At 41.6% G+C, this 19,803-nt stretch overlaps 1 protein-coding gene across 1 annotated transcript in view; it reads right to left on the bottom strand.

Moving 5' to 3' along the window:
• The window catches only part of mdga1 (MAM domain containing glycosylphosphatidylinositol anchor 1), a 136,966-nt gene extending 118,436 nt beyond the window's left edge, over nt 1-18,530 (bottom strand). The window contains 2 exon segments of the mRNA XM_029428541.1: nt 17,153-17,242; nt 18,238-18,530. Coding sequence (XP_029284401.1) covers nt 17,153-17,219 — 67 coding nt within the window. The 5' untranslated portion in view covers nt 17,220-17,242; nt 18,238-18,530.
• Nucleotides 18,531-19,803: the final 1,273 nt, after the last annotated feature.

The raw sequence follows: 19,803 nt of genomic DNA, 5'->3' as shown, positions 1-19,803 counted from the left end.
ATTTTATTACCTTTGGAAGGAGCCAGGCTAACTGTTTCCTCCTATTCCAGACTTTGTGCTAAGCTAACCAGATGCTGACTGTAGCTTCATATTTACCATACAGACACGAGAATTGGTTACATTTTACATTAGCTCTCTTGAGTCACCAAAGTCCCACAAACTATGTGATGTGAATAGAAACACAGTATACCAACCTGCTGCAGTTTACGAGATTGTGGTGACTCCAGGTGGCTAGCTGGCTTTGGCTATCTTTTAGCGAACAGCTGCATTTACGAGATGGACTGAAGGCACACTTGTTTGCGCACTTGGTTTGAGTTTGTTGACAAGGTTTTATGATTATCAGAAGTGAAGCTACAGGAGTCAACAGATTCTACTTTGTTCAGTCTGTCCTACCTGTTGGTAGCTAACGCTAGCTAGCCAGCTGATATATAAGGCTGCTGACCAAGCAGGTGAATTAGTGAGCACACATGTATGCTCTATTAGTGCTTAAAGTGGGTGTTTGTGCTCGAGTTAAACTGCAATGCGGCAGCTCAACAAGAAAACAAATAAGTATATTTCACATAATGTTGAAATATTTCAGTTAAAGTGAATTGAGAAGCTTGATGAAGGCACGAGCAACACGGGTTCTTTAGTCTGTCAAAAAGTGATACAAGAAGAGGAAGAATCAGGAAAGTAAAAAACAAAGATGTCACCTGATCACACAACATGCTGGAAGGTATTGATGAAATGACCACGGTGGAGGAAGACACAATAAGCCAACAGTAGCATGTGAATCAATTACACACACACACACACACACACAAGCGGCAATCATCACTTCCCTGAGGGGAGATTAATGCAGCGTGCCAACAGAAGAAACACATTGACAGAGAAACAGTGATAGAACAGATAGATGACGAAAGCCAAAGAAGAATCTTCTTTCCAAGAGAAACTTATTTAGTATATTAAATAATGAATCTCATATGTTTACTATTTCAGTATGTGTTAATTCTCTCCTCAAATTTTGGCTTACGTTTTTTGTTTTTTTCAGTGATTGTTGCATGGATCCATCTACATTAATATGTGTGCTCATGCATCTGTGCCTTTGTGAGCATGGGTCTAATCTATACATGCCTGCGCTGTTGTTTACGTTAGTGTGTATGTGTGTTTGTGTGTGTTTGCATCATGTACAAATGGATGACCGCGGATGAGACAGAGTGTATCTGCTCACCGACAGTCCTGACTACATACAGCCAAAGCCAACAGCTAGAAACTTGATCCAACTTTCATTTATTTTATTCAAACCAATAGAGAGCTTTTGAAGGATCACAAAATCGACATGTCAGGGTTTGTTTGATGGTGTGTGATACATGACGTGATACCTAGCGTGTGTGTACCTGTGTTTGTCAGTGAGTGACTGTGTGTTTTCTACCAACATCACTGGAAGTGAAGAAAGAGATCAACAAAAGTATCAGATGACAGCAAAAGCTAATAAAGGGGGATCATTGGAGAGCAGAGGGTAGATTGGTAGGGCAAGGAGGTGGAGAAACAAAAAAAACTGTAATGGAAAAAAGAGAGAGCGAGAGAGAGAGGAGGGGAGAGCAGCAGTTTCCTGGCAGCACTGGAGGCTTCATATCCAAGGACAGTGAATCTTCTCTTTGAAATATTGTTCAATATAGATTATTGGCAGGTGCAGGGCATGCGATCCAACAGGAAGGGGAGGAAAGACGAAAAATCAAAAAGCTCTCCACTTCGTCCATTACTGAGCTTCTTTTAACATGAATGTAAGATTTTGTCTATTTTCATAGTTTTTCAGCAAGTCCCCCCCCTCGTGTTTCACCCTGATCCTATCGTAAGACCCAGAAATGTTCTTTTTTATTCCACTTTTTAGTCTTTGCTTTTGAGATACCAAAGTGGTCCAAAAACAACTTTAGACATGTGATTACATCTAGTTAAAGCAACAAAGAGAAAGGTACAATTTTAATTATATCAAAAACTTCTTGTGAGGGAACTGATGCCATACGAGGCCACAGCCAAACAAACAGGTGCATTTAATACGTGAACAGACAACAGTCTAGCCTTCTGAAAGGTAGACCAAGAGAGGTGGAAAACAAGACAGAGAGAAAAGACAGCAAGGGTGGTGGAGTCGGGGTTGTGTCTGTTGTGAGGACTGGAGTGATGCGAAATGATCAGAGGTTTGTAGAGCACGGTCAAACATGACTGCTCCATAGGAGTGTGCGTGCCGCACTTGAGCTTTCCCAAGATGAAAAGAAAAAGAGAGGGGAGAGAGGGAGAGTTCCGACAAAGAGATGAAAACCGCTAAGATCTTTGGCAGAGACGGACGGAGAGGGAGACAAGAGGATAGCGAGGAGCGAGAGGGAGAAGAGGAGAAAATAAAAATAAATGTGTGACTGCCATTGTCTTTGTGAGCGCTACATTCACAAAGACTGTCGTATTCAATATACAGAGTGTTGAAATTGACAGATGGAGAAAAAGAGGAGAGGAGAGAAGAAGAGAAAAAAACACAGCTTACGACCTTTTTGGGTTTCATGAGCACAAAAAGCTTTTTGTGTATCTGCTAATCTTCACCTGATGAAGTCGGCCGATAGTGTGCATTTAAGTTATTAAAGTTGACTTATTCCAGGACGTTTATATCGTTAACCACCAGTTGCAGTTTTTTTAGATGAAATGTTAACAACTGTTAGATGTTAGATTAGGATGGTAGATGATACTACCATTGTGAGACTGTTAGCATGTTTATGTTAACAGTTAGCACAATAAGTCATGTACTGGGTGGAGTAAGAGGTTACAGGTTGAACCTCCGAGAGCCCATTGAGTGTTAATGATGTGGTGAGGACAGTTATCATGTTCACGGGGCTCACTGAACCCCCTAGTGGCTATAGCTAAAAGTGCATGTAGGGATTAAAATAATATTTTAATACAGAACTAATTATATTTTAATGCCTTGCTATAATATTAAATACAAAAGGTGAGCAAATCAAACTAACTACATCCCAATGAACTATATACATCTCTGTCTTTAACATACACGCTAGGGCTCATATTAGACGCCACGGGGTGTCAACGAGCCCGCAAGACTCATCTCTGGAGAAACGCTAATACATTGGATCTGTATCTGGTTTACTGTCGGGTTTAGCCGTTTGCTTTTGATGGTGATTCTTCATTCACTCATTGAACACCCTTTCTAAAATCTCACAGGATTAATAATTTAAGAGTGCGGAGCTAAACCTCTCCACACACACATGGAGCGGAGCAGAAGACAGACAGGTGAAGTGAATGTTGTTGTCGGTAGCGGTTAGGCTAAACGTTAAAGTGTGGTAGTAGGTGGTGGAATGAGAGTGGTAAAAAACAAATGTTGTGAACGCCCAACCTTAAAAATAAACAGTGCGTATGCTTACTGTCCAACACTGACTGAGAGAAGAGGGATGAGATTATCTGCACCTATGTTTTAAAACACATCATATCATATCATATAACATATCGCTGGATATCAGAGTAGTCGAGGTAATTCAGCCTAAAGTAAAGGAAACAAGATCCTCAATTACCTCCATTTTTAAACTAAACAATACATCAGTGTGCAATTAGAGTTACAACAGCACGTATTGATATCTTGATTAGAGTTGTGTTCAGACAAAGTCATACACACAGACAAATCCACACTCGCACACACAGGCAGCGCTCTGAGTGGAACTCAGTGCCGCTAAAATCAGAAGAAGCTTCCTGCCCGGGGTAAACAAATCATGGCTTCACATTACTTGAACTAATTAAGTACAAAGTGCGGGTGTTTTGAAATGCATAAAAAACACAATGATGGGATACTTTCAATCGGATCTTCTTAAAGTGTGTGACAGGGGATCTGAGCTGGTTAAAATCTTCATCACGTAAATGTTTTTGTTGAACCGAAAGTTCTTACGGACACACATAAATCTCTCGCCTTCGAATACAAACCCCCTCGTGGGGATTTTCAGAAGTTATCCTCACTCAAATCTTTAAATAGTGTGACACTGAGTTTAACGGGGCACCCTGGTGTTAGAGCTGTGAACCCCCTGCTATCTAATGTTTAAGCTCATCTCTTGACTGTCACAGGTCACTCTCTGTGCTTATTACTGTCCTGTTACACTCGGTACACTCTCCTTTGTGTTTAATATCATTACTCTAAGAGGACCAGAAGGGGAATAAGAGATGGAAGACAGCTGATTCGTAAAGTAGGCCTTCTTTTAGAACACTCAGAAGTGTGAGTGATGTTTGAGATTTGTGTTTCACGCTGCCTACATCATCATCCCCACCGACCTCTGGGTCTCTCAAAGCAACACAAGCATCTGTTAAAACAGGAAGATACAACGACAGCAACGGGAAGTGAGAGAGAGAGAGAGAGAGAGGGAGAGAGAGAGAGAGAGAGAGAGAGAGAGAGAGAGAGAGAGAGAGACAGATAGAGAGAGAGAGAGAGAGAGAGAGAGAGACAGAGAGACAGAGAGACAGAGAGAGAGACAGAGAGACAGAGCGAGAGACGAAGAGAGAAGAGAGAGAGAGAGAGAGAGAGAGAGAGAGAGAGCGAGAGAGAGAGAGAGAGACAGAGAGAGAGAGAGCGAGAGAGAGAGAGAGAGAGAGACAGAGCGAGAGAGAGAGAGAGAGACAGAGCGAGAGACAGAGAGAGAGAGAGAGACAGAGACAGAGAGAGAGACAGAGCGAGAGACAGAGAGAGAGAGAGAGAGAGAGAGAGAGAGAGACAGAGCGAGAGACAGAGAGAGAGAGAGAGAGAGAGAGAGAGAGAGAGAGAGAGAGAGAGAGACACACACACACACAATGTAATGCAAAACACATGTTTATTGTCTTTAAAAATATATGTATCTCCTCGAGTTAGACTTTGGAAATATTGTTCACATGATATTCGTGCCAATAAAGCATCGTGAAATAAAACATTGAGAGAGAGGGAGAGAGAAAGTAACACAGGTCAAACCGACAGACCGACAGCTGGTGAGGCTTCACAATTGCAGCAAAGGTTTTGTGTCTTTCATTGTGTGCTGTTTCTTTCTTGAGTTCTGAGTTTTCACAGCATATGCCACACAAACGCCCTTGGGTGTAACATAAGGTTATTCTAGTCAATGTAGCATTCTGAAGCTGGAAAGGCATGATGCGGAGAGACACGGAAAAGTCTCTCTTCTTAAGTTTCTATGATTATACTGTGATTAGGAACCGTTCACTGAGTTTATATTTTATTTACATTAATTATTCATATTTACCATATCTTTGTTTTATTAGCATTAGATTTATTCGCTATTTATTAAGGATGTGCGATATATATCGTCCGATAATGCGAAGTTTATATTGCTATGTATTATTCCGATAATTAAATTACAGGTGATGCACCTTTAAAATGTGTTTACGATCTGCCATTAAAAGAGAGAAGAAGAAGTAGCAGCGCTGTCGCCGGTGTGGACGTTTCAGAGGAAGACAACCCGATTGCAATTTGCAACACAAGTTTTTTTATTTACAGGGTTTGCTTTAGACACACGCAGACACCCAACATTGTACACGAAAGGGAAATAAACAGACTTTGAACTGGATCTTTGTTCTGGAAATTTGTTTTGTGCATTGAAGTCATAACCCCTATGTTGGTAAGTGGTTCTGGAAAGTTTTTAAGCCACAACAGTGATGGAGAGAAGAGGAAAGTCATAAGGCAGAGAAGAAAACAGTGAAATGACAGGGAAGAATGATAAGGGAGGAGAAAAGCACTGTGTTTAGGAGGAAAGAGAGAAGTAGTGGAGACGAGGCGGTGTGGTGTGGAGGTCATGTGCCCCACATCATCTGTCTGACTGACTGTCAACCTGACCTTATTCTATTCAACCATAATGCTCCAACTCACTTTAATGGCACACACACACACACACACACACACACACACACACACACAGGTGCACATTCACAGGCAATCACATCCACAGCAGATAAGAGGCACACTTGACTTGAGAAAAAGATAAAATAATGTGTGTGTGAAAGTGCAAAGGAGCAGCCGGCAATGCATAGTGGTCAGTCCAGGTGAAGTGGGAGGAAAGAAGGAGGTACAAAGAAAAGGATGTCGATGAACAAGAGCGCGAGAAGAAACGCTTGAATAAAAGGTCAGAGTAAGAGCTGAATGTAAGGTAGGGAGGTAGGTATGTGTGTCTGAATGGAGGGGAGGAGGGGAGGAGTGGAGACGAGATGTGGAGCAGAGGAAAGATATTATGTATTCTATCCGTTTTAACGGTCACGCCAATAAAGTGAATGTAATTGGGAAATTGAAACTAACAGGGAAAAGGAAGCAGACAGACAAAGAGTCACAGACAGAAATGCTGAGGCAGACAGAGGTGGAGATTTAGTGGCAGACAGAGGTAGAAAGGCACAGATGGAAATGTCCTACAGTAGTGCGATGTGTAAATCATGTAGAGCGGTAGAGACTATGAAGAGGTGAGCGAGATAAAGCATCAAGAGCAGGTAGAGATACAGACTCAATGGTGACAACACAGAGACGCAGAAATGACTTCATAATTAAATGGAGGTCCCTGTGAGCCTGTGAAAACAAGCCAGACCGTAGATATCGATATCTGTCTCACGCAGAACCTCTGGATCCATTTTTACTAATTGATTCATAATACTTTATTGATGTGTCACACTTTATTTCACTCTGGGCCTCGACGATTCGGAAACAAATATGTAAATGCGATGATGATGGTGTTTTATGTGAGGATCTGTATCAAACAGAGATTGTTCTGTAGATTACAGACTTCTCTTTAGCAATACAACAATGGGATTTTGTAACATCTTTAGATATTGTGATTGCGACTAATGAAATGGTGAATCATTTTAAATAACAGGGAGCCGCCACTTCTGGGATTCTTTTCCACAAAATGCACATTGTATTCGCAAATAAAAATGCAATTGAATACTTAAACGCTATTAAACCACACATATCGGTGATATAATGGTGATTGTTTTTCAATTCATGAGCACACATGCTATCTGAGAGCATGCACTGCACACCAGAGCGAGCTGAATCTGGTGCTTATGATACTTAAAAGATATACTGATGAGTTAGTAACTTAACATAAGAGTATTTACACTTTTAGACATGATAATAATGTAACACTGTTTTTTCTCCCTGCCAAACTGCTTACTCGTTATCGTTCTGAGTAAGAGAACTGTGAAAGATTGTTAGGGAGTACGACGACGGGGGGGGGTAACATCTGGTGCATTTGGAAAAGACATGATAATTACAACTGCTGAAGGTGTGTGTGGAGGAGGAGAAGGAAAGAAAAACAATAATGCATGTTAACAACTGTTTTTGTGGAAGCTTGATAATACCCTCACATAAACACAACTGTTATGGAAATCACCACATGGTCAAGTGGTTTATAGTACACAACAAACATAACCCTTCTTAGAATATCATATTCATCCCACTTCTTTTGCAGGATGCTCAGAGTTTGTGCAGGGAGAGAAACAGAAAGCTGGAGAGGGAAAGGGAAGGGAAGGAGGAGAGGCGAGGTTTAAAGGATAACCGCAAGTGAGAGACTTCACTTAAGTGATGTGAAGGAGAAAGTTTGAATTCAATTTGCTGTAATTTGAAAATTGTATTCTTGGCCAAGAGGAGAAGATGAGTTTGAATTCGCACTGAACACACACACACACACACACTCAGGTGCACACACTACACACACACTAATCCTGGCTGTATATGTTTTACAGTGTGTTTTAATGTACTTCATAAAGGTAAATAATTTAGTTTTCAGGGAAAAAACAGAATTGCCGAAAAGCGAAACTCAAAATGTGTGCGTGTGTGTGTGCGCGTGTGTGTGTGTGTGTGTCTGTGTGTGTGTGTGTGTGTATCACCCAGTACCATCAGTTATGATGGATTATCAGCTATAGGGCTGCCCTGGATGAGCCCTTCGATGAAATTGGAGCAGCGAGCATGCACGCTAAAACCTGACAGGGACAGCTGGCCAAGGATAACCTTCATGTGGCTGTTTGGCTTGAAAGCCAAAGATGGGTCAAAAAAAGAAAACTATATAGTTGTGCCTGCACAGTGTGACTGGTTGATGGGTGTCCTGGTGAGAATTATTATCACATCTCTGTAATTATCATCTTTTAATCCCTACCTGTAATTTAGCAACCTATTATCAGCCACCTCCTGGGCCGGTGTTACTCATTGTGCGGCTCGCCAAGCTTTAATTGGTGGCTCGCGTGGCAGTGGGCTAAATAAAGGGGTGATAGATATGATTATGCAGTCAATACAGATATTTCATAAAAACAAGCAGGGCTATTACATACAACCCATTAAAACACAGTGTCTGCTCTATTAGTCTACAAATAATATGTAATAATAATTGATAAAATATGTAAATATAGACTAGAAACAAGATATTTAAACTTGCTCGGCCTAACCCTGACTGGCGGAGTTGCCAGTTTTGGCAGTCTATCAGCACTACATGGTGAATGTGCTCTTGGACGGGTAGATACATGGTGGGCTAGTATAGAAATAAATAAACTTAAGCTCATTAAAAAATATGTTAACATAAGCATGATTATGAATATGGACATTTGCTAACAATGTATTTATAGCGCTAAATTGGAGCATTTAAATTGGAGGATACTACGACCAACCTGGCACTTCATACTCGCGTTAGCTTGGCTCCGGTCGACTCGTTTCACCATTACATGCTAGTTCGCGTGTGTTTCTACAGACGTACAATGATTTCTTATTAAAAAAAGTTGCACACCAGGTGGACAGAAACAAAGCGTGACAAACGAGAAAAATTAAGATTTGGCTTTGTCGCATCCAACCACCGCAAATCGAGAGGAAGATGCTGGAGATGTGGTTTGTGGACAGCTGCTCCCGTTAAAAAAAAGAAAGGTACGAGCCAAACTAAACGAGCATAGGACATTTCAAGACAAGTGGACAGAGGAACTTGTATTTGTCCTCCACGAGTCGAACCCTTCGTGCTTAATGTGCAAACAGACCCGCTCTGGTTTCAAGAGAAGTCATTTGGAGCCGCATTTCTAAACGACGCATCCAAAATTCTTCTTCTCTTTCTGGACAACAAAGACTCAAACACAGGACGACTAATACAGCTGATCGATTAACTCAGGCATCTTTTGAGATCGCATGGATTTTGGCTTGGGCAAAAAAAAACCTTCTCAGACTCAAACATTGTGAAGCTGCTTTTTGGCTTCAGCAGAAATATTGTTTGCAGAGTTTGACAACATCATCCCAGTATTAAGCTAATCCTGTTTTTAATGAATGTTGGCTGCATTTCATATTGTATGTTCTGGGTGGGATGACAGATTAATAAGCAGACAGGCTTTTTATGACTGGATGTAGCTTTTCATACTTTGCGGTAAAAGTGTCTCTCCTGTTGACTTTGTCCTGTCAATGTGGCTCTCACCTAAAACAAATAGTGAAGACAACTGTCCTGGGAAAAACAAGCTAAACAGCTTCACTTATTTTACTGGGAAGAAAATTATTCAAATTATTATTTTTTCAAATCTATTGGTATCTTAAATCCTAAAATGAGCTGGAGGTGGGGTTTATTAGAGACTTGTAGTTCTGCTTGACTTGCAACTTGTCATGAACTGAAAGTTTGCTTCGTCTTTGATCTCTTTCTTCCTCGCCCTCATGAAAAATGGAGGCTGTAGTCGAATCCAGAGCCGAAAAGGTTCTTTTTTTTAAATAAATCTTTAGACTAATCATTTCATTAGCTCATCTTTAAACACAGTTTGGGGTCAGTATTGTCTCCATACATTAACGAAAAGCAGTGTAATAAAAAACAATCCCCAGATTCAGGATGTTCAGAACTTCCTGATTCAAAAACGTCTCGCCAGAGATACTTTCAAATGACTTCAGTGAAAGAAAAGATTGTGCAACAATAAAAGAGCCTGAACAGAATAAAGACGTGTACTGAATGTCTCTCACCTTCTGAAGGTATTCATGTCAGTCTGTCTGTCTCCTGTTGGCATATTAGATCTCTTTATATATGATAATGAATCCGTCCTCCATGACATGTTTGATGTAATATATAGCAGCCAAATTGCAATCTCACTGAGGATGGATAAAGACCCCAATGGATTATTTCCAACTGAGGATGCATCAGATACAAGAATGAACGGTGAGCCCCAGAATTCAATGCAAGAGCGAGGCATCACATGCCAACAGGGCTTGAAGTCAAGATATGCAGCCAGTTGAAACACAAGGTAAAAGTGGACCTCTGCATTTCCTTTCTTTTCCTTTTCACCCTTCTGAGGAGCATTGTGTCCGTTCTGGACAAAGTAAAAGAAGCAAAGAACCTAATATTGCAGCAGGACCAGTGTTCCAGTGTGCTTCTTCCTAAAGTATATGGTTCATGAAACCAGCCAGGGTGGAGAAACTGCCTGGAGGGTCCCGGTGGCTTCCAAAGGCTGCTGACATGTTTTTCCAAAGCATTTCTTTATAGAGCGAGAGGCAATATTTTCCAATTTGCAATATAAGCCACAAAAACCGATACACTAAATATGTTTGGAAGACAGACAGTGACTCATCAACAATGTGATATTTAACAGCAGATTAAATATTAACTTGCAGCTGAGAGCAGTCAGACTCGAAACCCTCGAGGAGGAGTAAGACAATAACAGATTGACGAAGAGAGGAAAAAGAGAAAAATGTGCAAATGGTAAAAAAAAAAAGTAAAAAAGTAAAAAGAAAGCAGGAAAAATAACAAGACAAAGATAGAAAAACATACAAATAGAAAATATCTGGATTCAAACAACAGCGACAGTATGAACCACCACCGAAAAATAATAATAATATGCAGCTCAAAACAAACTGATTTTACTGTGTGATTAAAATCATTTAATTAGCCTAAATTATGCTACCATGAAAGATTGATAAGGGAAAACATGACCTCATGTTCTTAATGACTCTTCAAATATGAAGTGAGGATCAGAGAAATCTTCTTTCAAGGGAAACTTACACGCTGAGTGCCACGCTGGAGACTTAAAGAGGGTAGTAATGAATTTAAAAATAGTGTGAAATTCATCGCGGGAGAGTAATGTTGTACTCTCAACAGCAAAATAATAGCATTAAATCAACACATTTAACAGTGCATGGTTCAGTCTGTGATGTAACAGATGTGAGAAACAATTACTGTAAAGCAGCATATACATAATAGAGGAAGTGGCTTCAGCATTTACTAATTTGTGTGTACACTGAACATACAAACAGCAATTTCTTTGCACACACACACACACACACAGCGTCAGGTCCTTTGAGCTCTCTGTGTTGTCATCCCAGAACCTCTGAAGTTTCACTCTGGGCTTCAGAAAAAGAGAAATGAGTGGGGGAAAGAAACAAGACAACAGAGTCTTTTGAAGTTTCCTCTCTCCTGTTCTGTCAAATAACTTTGACACGAGTGGAGGAGTAGCGTTGATGAGAGCAGGAGGAGATGGCTCCTAATTGGCTGCAGGAAGAAGGGGGAGGACAAGGCCAAGGAGGCTTCCTGATTAAATCCAGAGCTGTGAGTGACAGCGTGCGTGTGTACGGTGACAACCATAGACTGTACAGGAGGTCGACGTAGTCGCCGTGATGTCACCAGTTGGTTTGTGAACTACGGTTTTGTACCCTCAAGTTTGGCATTTTGGCCGTCGCCATCTTGGTTTTTTTAGTTGTTGCCATCTTAGTTTTTTGAAACCAGAAGTGAGGCGACAGAGTGGAACCAAATTATAACAATTAAATTTCATTAACTAAAAACACACTTGAAAGGGTTAAAGTTCTAAGACGACAAACCAGATAACACTGTGTGGTAGCGACCTGTCTATAATGAACATCATGGGGTATTGAAGAAGACTTGAAACTAGCGATTGAGACCATAACATCGTTATTAAAATGTTTACTGAGGTAATAAATCAAGTGAGACGTAGGGTCATTTTCTCATAGACTTCAACACAATCGGACTTCTTTATGCAACAAGGCGCCGCCTTCTGGCTATTAGAGAGAATGCACGTTTAAGGCACTTCCTCATTGGCTTCACTTTTCACTTTTCAACCGAAATGGAGGAATCTATCATTGATTGTAACCATTAATTTGTATTTAACCTCCTCCGTCACAGTATAAAATGCTCCACAAACGGTTTGTAGACAGTAATAAGACAGAAGTCTATGGTAGAAATATATATTTTGAATTAACTGTGAAGGAACTTGTTGTTGCAGTACTTCGCTGCAGTAGTAATGACAGACAGATTGAGGATAGATGTAGGATGTGGGATTTCTATAATGGCCATTATACATATTGTTCAAAAAGCATGAAGCCAAATCTTTCGCAAGGACACATCATGAATACGAGAGAACGCAGGAAAAAAAAGCTTTTCTTCTCATACTGTAAGTACAGCAATGGAGGGGATAAAATATGCTGGATATTCTGTCAAACTGAGCACTCTGTCACATCTTAACAACATCAGCACAATATGGGTCATTGTGGAAGAAGCTGAGAAATATATGTCACAATAAAAAGACAAGACACTCCATAATGTGCACAGACACACACACAAACACAAACACACACACACACACACACACACACACACACACACACACACACACACACACACACACACACGCACGCACGCACACATCAATCCCCTGATGCTGTTTGAGTCTTGCAACCAACTTTTCAACACAACCATTAGAGGCTGTGAAGACTGGAGGAGGAGGACTAGATAGAGACAGAGAGGAAAAGAGAAAAACGAGAGAAAGAAAAGCAAATTAGAACGAGCAGAAAGAGAACGAGCCGAAACACGGAAGACAGAAACTAAAACAGAAAAAGTGAGAAGGACAACACAAAAAAAAGACGACGACAAAGACACGAGGAGAAGAGAGAAAGCAAAACAGAGCAAGCGATGTGCTGCCACTGAGTGAAATGCCACCCGGCCTGTCACATATCTCTACAATATTAATTACATTGTGCCACACTTCTGAATAATGGAACAGCCCTATTTAACCAGACTGAATAATTTAGCAGCTGCTTGGCCTAGTGTATATAACAGGATCGATAAGCGCAGGTAATGAAATTCCAAAAGGGAACTTCAAGGAGGAAAGTTGAGTTCACCTGCACTCAGAGTTAGAGCACATCCAGACGTCCTGTGAGTGTGTGTGTGTGTGTGTGTGTGTGTGTGTGTGTGTGTGTGTGTGTGTGTGTGTGTGTGTGTGTGTGTGTGCCTGCGGGTGCAATAACACAAGCTCAAGGGAGACTCGCGGGATCACAAGATCACACGAAAATCTATTTTCAAGTAATGAGTTAAATGTTAAATGTGGACAAATCAGCATTATGCGAGGAGATACTGGCAGCTACGAATGTGGTTTAGGTGTGTGTAACGACATGGAGAGGCGACTGTTAGCGTAGCTGTTGGCAGGAGTTTGGATAAAGCATGCATACGTTTCATTGATCTGATTGGTTGAAGTTAGCCCGTGATGGACAGATGGTTGAACCAATCACCAAACTTTACCTATAGAAATGTCACATCAATAAAACGGTTTTGGAAGGCACAGACACATGAGGGGTATGGACAAATAATGTTGTTTAATTTGTAGGAATTGTTGGGATCTCCTCTAAAGAGCACTTAGGGGTGAAGGTTGGAGGTCACTTCCCCACCTGCTAGAACCCTACCAGGAATTGAACCGACAACCTTGCCGTTTCTTTAACTTTTAGGCTACGGTAAATTAATCTGCAGTGAAATGAATTAAAAAAGTCCATAAAAAATCCAAGATAGCGCATGACACCTTTCTCTCTTCCTGCATGTGCTGCAGAACAGCTCCATTTGTGCAGAGTGGCATTCCAGCCAGTCGGTGCATAAGATGAAAGGATGTAATGAAAAAACAATCGGTGCTCATTCTTTCAAACTTCCCCAGTCAACACGTGCAGCCCAGGATGAATGAGTCCACCGGGACATGAAGTTGATACAAAAAGCAATAACTGAGGTCCAATTGGGAAATGTCCTGTCAACTATTTATAATGGCAGTTCATATTTTATGAGGTTTAAATGCCACAAATGTCAGAGGTTGTTGCTTAACTTGAACATATGTGACACACAGATGATGTTCATTAAACAGGTGTGCTGTCAGAATTACATATATCACCTTAGTGCATACTTAACATACACTAATATTCAACAAATGTTGCTTTACAGATATATTTAGAATAAAAATACAAATACTAAAAACACAATCATATACATACAGTCGAGGAGTGAGCATGTAAACTGTGTGAGATTAAACATTCAGATATGGCCGTCCTTGTGAGGGAATTCTGATCTCCTGGGAAAAGGTTAAAGCAATAATGGCAATGTCATTTATTTTTTTGTGTTCACAGTCTGCACATCTGTGTGTGTCCCTTAGGTGAGTGAGTGTCTATGCTAATATGTGTGTGTGTGTGTGTGTGTGTGTGTGTGTGTGTGTGTGTGTGTGTGTGTGTGTGTGTGTGTGTGTGTGTGTGTGTGTGTACACGTAGGAAGGAGCTTTGGATGCATGGGTATGGCAATCCTCTTCACAATTAATCAGCCCTGCCATCCTCCCCTCCCTGGGAAATGGATGTAAGCAAAAAGTTAAAAGACTTAATTCATAAATAAATCACACAGTAAATAATAGTTGTTTGTGTTGCCCGCGACAGTAGACAAGGCGGTGTGTAAGCCAAGGGAGGGAGAAGATTTACTCCCACATGCTGCACATGTTGGATGAGGCAAGACCGCTAAAGACAATAAATATGCATTACTGGCGGCTGGTAGTAAATACAACAGGTACACAAAAGCTAAGAATGAGGAAAGAAAGGAGGAGATGGAGCAGAAGAGAGTGGGAAGGTGTGTGAGAAAGAGACGTGAGGGAATCATGAAAGAGGGAGCGAGGGAGCAGAGAGGACATGGAGAGAATGAGAGAGAGTATAAAATAGTGCAGATGCTGAGATATGGCAGAGATGGAGAAAAGAGAGGTAAATGGGGAGAGAGAGGAGAGAGAGGAGAGAGAGGAGAGAGAGGAGAGAGTATGACAGAAGGAGGGATATTTTTATTGTAGGATAGATATTGCAGCATTTTGAAATAGTAGCAGATAAAAGCACTAACACACTTCTGGTTACAACTTGCTGTAAATCGCCCTGGAGACGACTAAAAAGCAAATGCAATTTTGCTCAACTGCTGTGTTTACACGGATAGTTTTGCAAAAAAAAAGCAATGTATCCATTACTAATTCAAATGGCACAAAACTACACTTTAAAGAACAGTAGCTCATTCTCAAGCTTGTAGGATAAACTCAGATAGTGGTTATAATAACCCTCTTTTAAAACATGTCGTATTGACGTAATGAGAGCTCAGCAGAGAAACCGTGAGTACATTCATCCCGGACGCAGAGGACTGTTTTCTGTTCGTTGTGTCTGCCTTTTAAACATAAGCAAAATGAGATGTTGAACTAAAGGCAGACAATGCAGCACAGGCACCATATAAGTGCTTTTACTTTTTAAACACACTTTCTCACAACACATGCTTAACACACCATGAAATGATTAACAAAGCTTTGGATGTACACATTCTTCATGACAATCAGTAGATCACTCTGTACAGAACACAAAACTGTTTCATACAGTTATTATGAAAAAAACTATAAGAGGACAAGAATGCAAGAGAATGCACAAGGTCAAACTGGAGATGTGAGCCATCTGCAGGACAGCGTAACCAGATCAGAAAGGTCACTCCATGAGGACACAACTGATTGGAAAAAATGAACACACACACACCAACAAAATGATTGTTGGCACGGAAATTCATGCGTTCTGGAAAACATATATTTTTAAACTGTTACATACCGAAATGTCTGAGATATTTGTGTGAGGAACATTTATGTTATGGTAAATCCTGGCTGTATCAAAGCGGGTACACCAGCTGGTAAAAAGATTATCCCAGATAAGTATGTGGGATGCCACTAAAACTCAGGTACAATCTGTTTTATTGTAAAGCCAAGTTTGACATTTCCTATAAAAACAGATAGTGGAAAAAAATTAACTTCTTGAGATTCCATCTAGCACTGTCACAGTACACAGACACTGCTCTGTCTGTGGCTGTAGGTCACACACATAAATAAATAAAGAGATTTAGTATTGTTTATTAAGACATCAGCATAATGCTTCAACTGGTGGTCAAAACAAAATACATGTAGAGAAAATATCTGAGAATTGTAAGTGGTTTTAATATACACTGATACTGATAAAAGTGAGATGTATTAGAGCGGTAGAAGCCTGATTGGTTAGCAAGGACTTCGAAAATGGGCCTACATGCTTCAGCAAATGACAGATTGTCAGCGTTTCTTCGTGTGACGGCGGGCTGCGGGATTGCTTCTGACAACAGCACTCCATGTGATGCTACTATGACTAAACAGAACTCGTTTTCAATGGCTGCCACATGCCTTCAAACATCAAAATCACAGTATCAGAGCTGACAGATCGGTTTGTGTGTTTGCCTTGCCCAAAGGGACAGGACAGGAGGATGCATATCTGGCCTGTAGCTGAAGAAACGGAGAGTCTGTAGTACAGCGAGACAGTGTTAAAATGGAATAAATCTCAACATGTCGTGTTTAACTTGACAAAGGCGAGCCACGTCATAGAGAGCCCCCCCTGTTTAAACCTGGGCTTGCGTGCAGTATGGGGAAATAGTGTGAAGTTAAATAGTGGCCAAACTGTAACCTCCATTCAGTAATAACCATAAACCTTAAACTATAATGTAACGTTTAATCGTACTTTGTGTAATAAAGCACTAATCTGTGGGCCTGATGTGGATTTCTGCCATAAAGATTGATATCAGCCTAAAAATGGAGTTAGATGGATTTACAGTAGGTGGGTTTCCCCGCCACTACATTGCTGGATGTTTTCCCAGCCGCCTACTGCGACTTCTAAGAAGCAATATCTCCCTTTCAAGTTAATTTGCTGTCGATTGCAGTGCCTCATATTAGCGCGTCGTACTGAAACGCGGACAACATGTGCCGCGGAGAAGCGCTTAATTAAGGTTATGGGCTAATAATTGGACAAATTAACATCGCTGCTGTAATGGTGCTCAGTCAGCCGGCACTAATAAAGTATGCATTGATGTGGTAATAGAAATACATATCGCGTTCTTACCGTAAACTCCTTGGCCCCAGGCAAGAGGATAGGCACTAGAAAATAACAAAATCCAAAAAAGCTCCATGTTCAGCTCAGTTCCGTCATAACCTAAGAAAGAGGGAGACACGGAGAGAGAAGAGGTGAACACAGAGGAGCAGCCTGCAGATGTAGGGGACAAACAAGAGGCGAAAGCTGAGTGATTGTTATCGAAAATGAAGATGATGTACTTGCAATTGTTTTTAGATGTTCAACTATGTTTCCTTCAACCCTTTAAGCCTTGAAAAATAATACCACAGAGCAATTTAGCTCCCCGACGCACAGCCTGCATCGTTTCATTCGATTCAAAGGACAGGTAATTCAATTCCAAATCGCGGATTATACAAAGTTTACAAGCAGGGCTGGCTGTGTGTGTTAGAGAATTGAGGATTGGAAGAATTGTCTGCTGTTTAGCGTGACTAAACTTTGAAGCCGGGTGGAGGAGGAGAGAGGCAGGTGTAGTCAGGACAGGAGGAAACTAACAGACTGCAGTATTCATGGAGGATTAGCTACAACAAGTGGGGTCATACACGTTAGACCTCAAACACCCACACATACACGAGGTGCTTTTGTTTCAGATCAATATAATTATGCATACAGTGTTTCTGCAGCAGCGAGGGGTTGAGAGGTCTATTCCTATAGGGAAAATAACACTTGTTTGTGTATCCTGGTATTTGTAGCATTTGAATTACACAGCAAGCCGTTTTCAAAGTTTCATTATGCAATGCATGTGAGTTAACACCCTGCATTAATGTCAGGGCGCGCTGAATGAGACTTGCTATACTGACAAGTAGTCGAGTAGATCCTTATATCGCCTGCGTAAAATGAAATGATGCAAATTTAAGAAAGGTGGGTTCCCCATAAAGACCCATAATTGTAATATCACCGGGGAGGTTTATTAAGTGGCTTTGATGCTGATGTAGTCAAATTAAATAGCCTACTGCCTCACAAATATATGCACATTTTATTCTTAAAAATGCACACAGATATGATGCAAAGTCAAAAGATAAAACATACAACCCTGACAAAAAAGAAACACGTGTATGCAATCCCTGCTGCATCTCTACCTTGTCTCTGAGGTGCCGTCCTTTGGGTCAGTCAGCTACCCAGCGCTACGCGCACTCCTCCCGGCTAAGCGAAGAGGATCCCTCCGCTCTCTGCTAGACCAACCTGTCTCCGTGTCTCTCCACAAAATGTGTTGAAAAGTTATATATCCTCCTCCAGTGGGCGTCCGGTGCGAGCTTTACAATTCCCGGGGAGTAGCTACAGTGGAGAGTTTGCTGAGCTCCCAGACCTCTCAAATGATCTCCTTGGTGTGTTAAACTTTTGTTTTACGCACGGAGAGAAGCGGGCAGAGGAAGCTTACCGCTGCTCGGTCCCTCTTCTCAAAGATAAAAAAAAAAACAATTCCCCTTTTGAAAAACTCAAGCAAGGCTAGTTCAGCAAAAATCCTAAAACCCAGTCTCTTTTGGGGATTATTTACTTATTTACTTTTAAAGGCGTGGTTGAATTTCTCCCTCTCTGCCTGTGACCGGTGACAGTCCACTGAAGCCCTTCTAACACAATCGTGCGCTCTGAAAATGAGCTCCCCTCCGCTCGTTCAATCAGCGCTGTGTCTGTGGACTCCAAGTGATGCTGGCCAAGTGGAATATGTGCGCAGACTGAGAACGACCGCCCCTGTCTGTGCAGGGAGAGAGAGGGACGGAGGGAGGGGATTGGAGGGGAGGGGAGTGAGGACAGAGGCTTCCACATAGATGCGCTCGAGCCTCACGGCTCCACACTGAACAGGTTGTCGAAAGAACAACATTGCTCCCTTCTCTCTCTTTTCTCTCCTCCCGGTCTCACATTTACTCTGAAATAGGGGGGGGGGTTTGACCCTTTTGGGCACCATAAGATGTCTTTAAGAGCCGAGGGGGCAACAGGGGTTTTTGTGTTTTTCTCTGTTGTCGACTCTTTGGTGGAGTTCGCCAGCTGCGGTGCCACCAATCGTCGGTGCCAATTAGAACTGAAAGGCGCTCCGAAAGTTTTTCTGCCTAATAGAGGGAGCCCTTAACACCATCACCCGTCCCCGTAGACCAATTATTTATGACAGCAAAAAATTGTCTGAACCCCCCATACATATATTCTCTCTCTCTCTCTCTCTCTCTCTCTCTGTCACACACACACACATACACACACACACACACACACACACACACACACACACACACACACACACACACGCTTCCATCGACTGGCCCCTCTCATTCTCTGTTTCTCCACTCATTGTGCCGCGAGCTTTTACTTCCCAACGTGGCCACAGGAGGGCGTGTTTCAGCCACCGTCGTGCGTGTGTGTGTGTGTGTGTGCGTGTGTGTGCGTGTGCGTGTGTGTGTGTGTGTGTGTGTGTGTGTGTGTGTGTGTGTGTGTGTGTGTGTGTGTGTGTGTGTGTGTGTGATGGGGTCTGAAAGCGTCCTGTGTAAAGGGCCCTTGCTTTTCTGGCTTCCCCACGAGAGCTGTTGGTTTATCACAAGCAGTGTCTCTGTGTGCAGCTGGAGTGAATGAAATAGACACTTTAAAAATATCAAGCAGCCTGCTTATCAGAGTGGAGTAACAATCTGCCACTGAAGAAAGGGAATATTCAGTTTCAGTGT

This window comes from Cottoperca gobio, chromosome 3 (assembly GCF_900634415.1).
Source record: "Cottoperca gobio chromosome 3, fCotGob3.1, whole genome shotgun sequence".
Classification (NCBI taxonomy): domain Eukaryota; kingdom Metazoa; phylum Chordata; class Actinopteri; order Perciformes; family Bovichtidae; genus Cottoperca; species Cottoperca gobio.
Note: the sequence above shows the minus strand (reverse complement) of the source record. Positions and strands in the feature narration are given on the sequence as shown.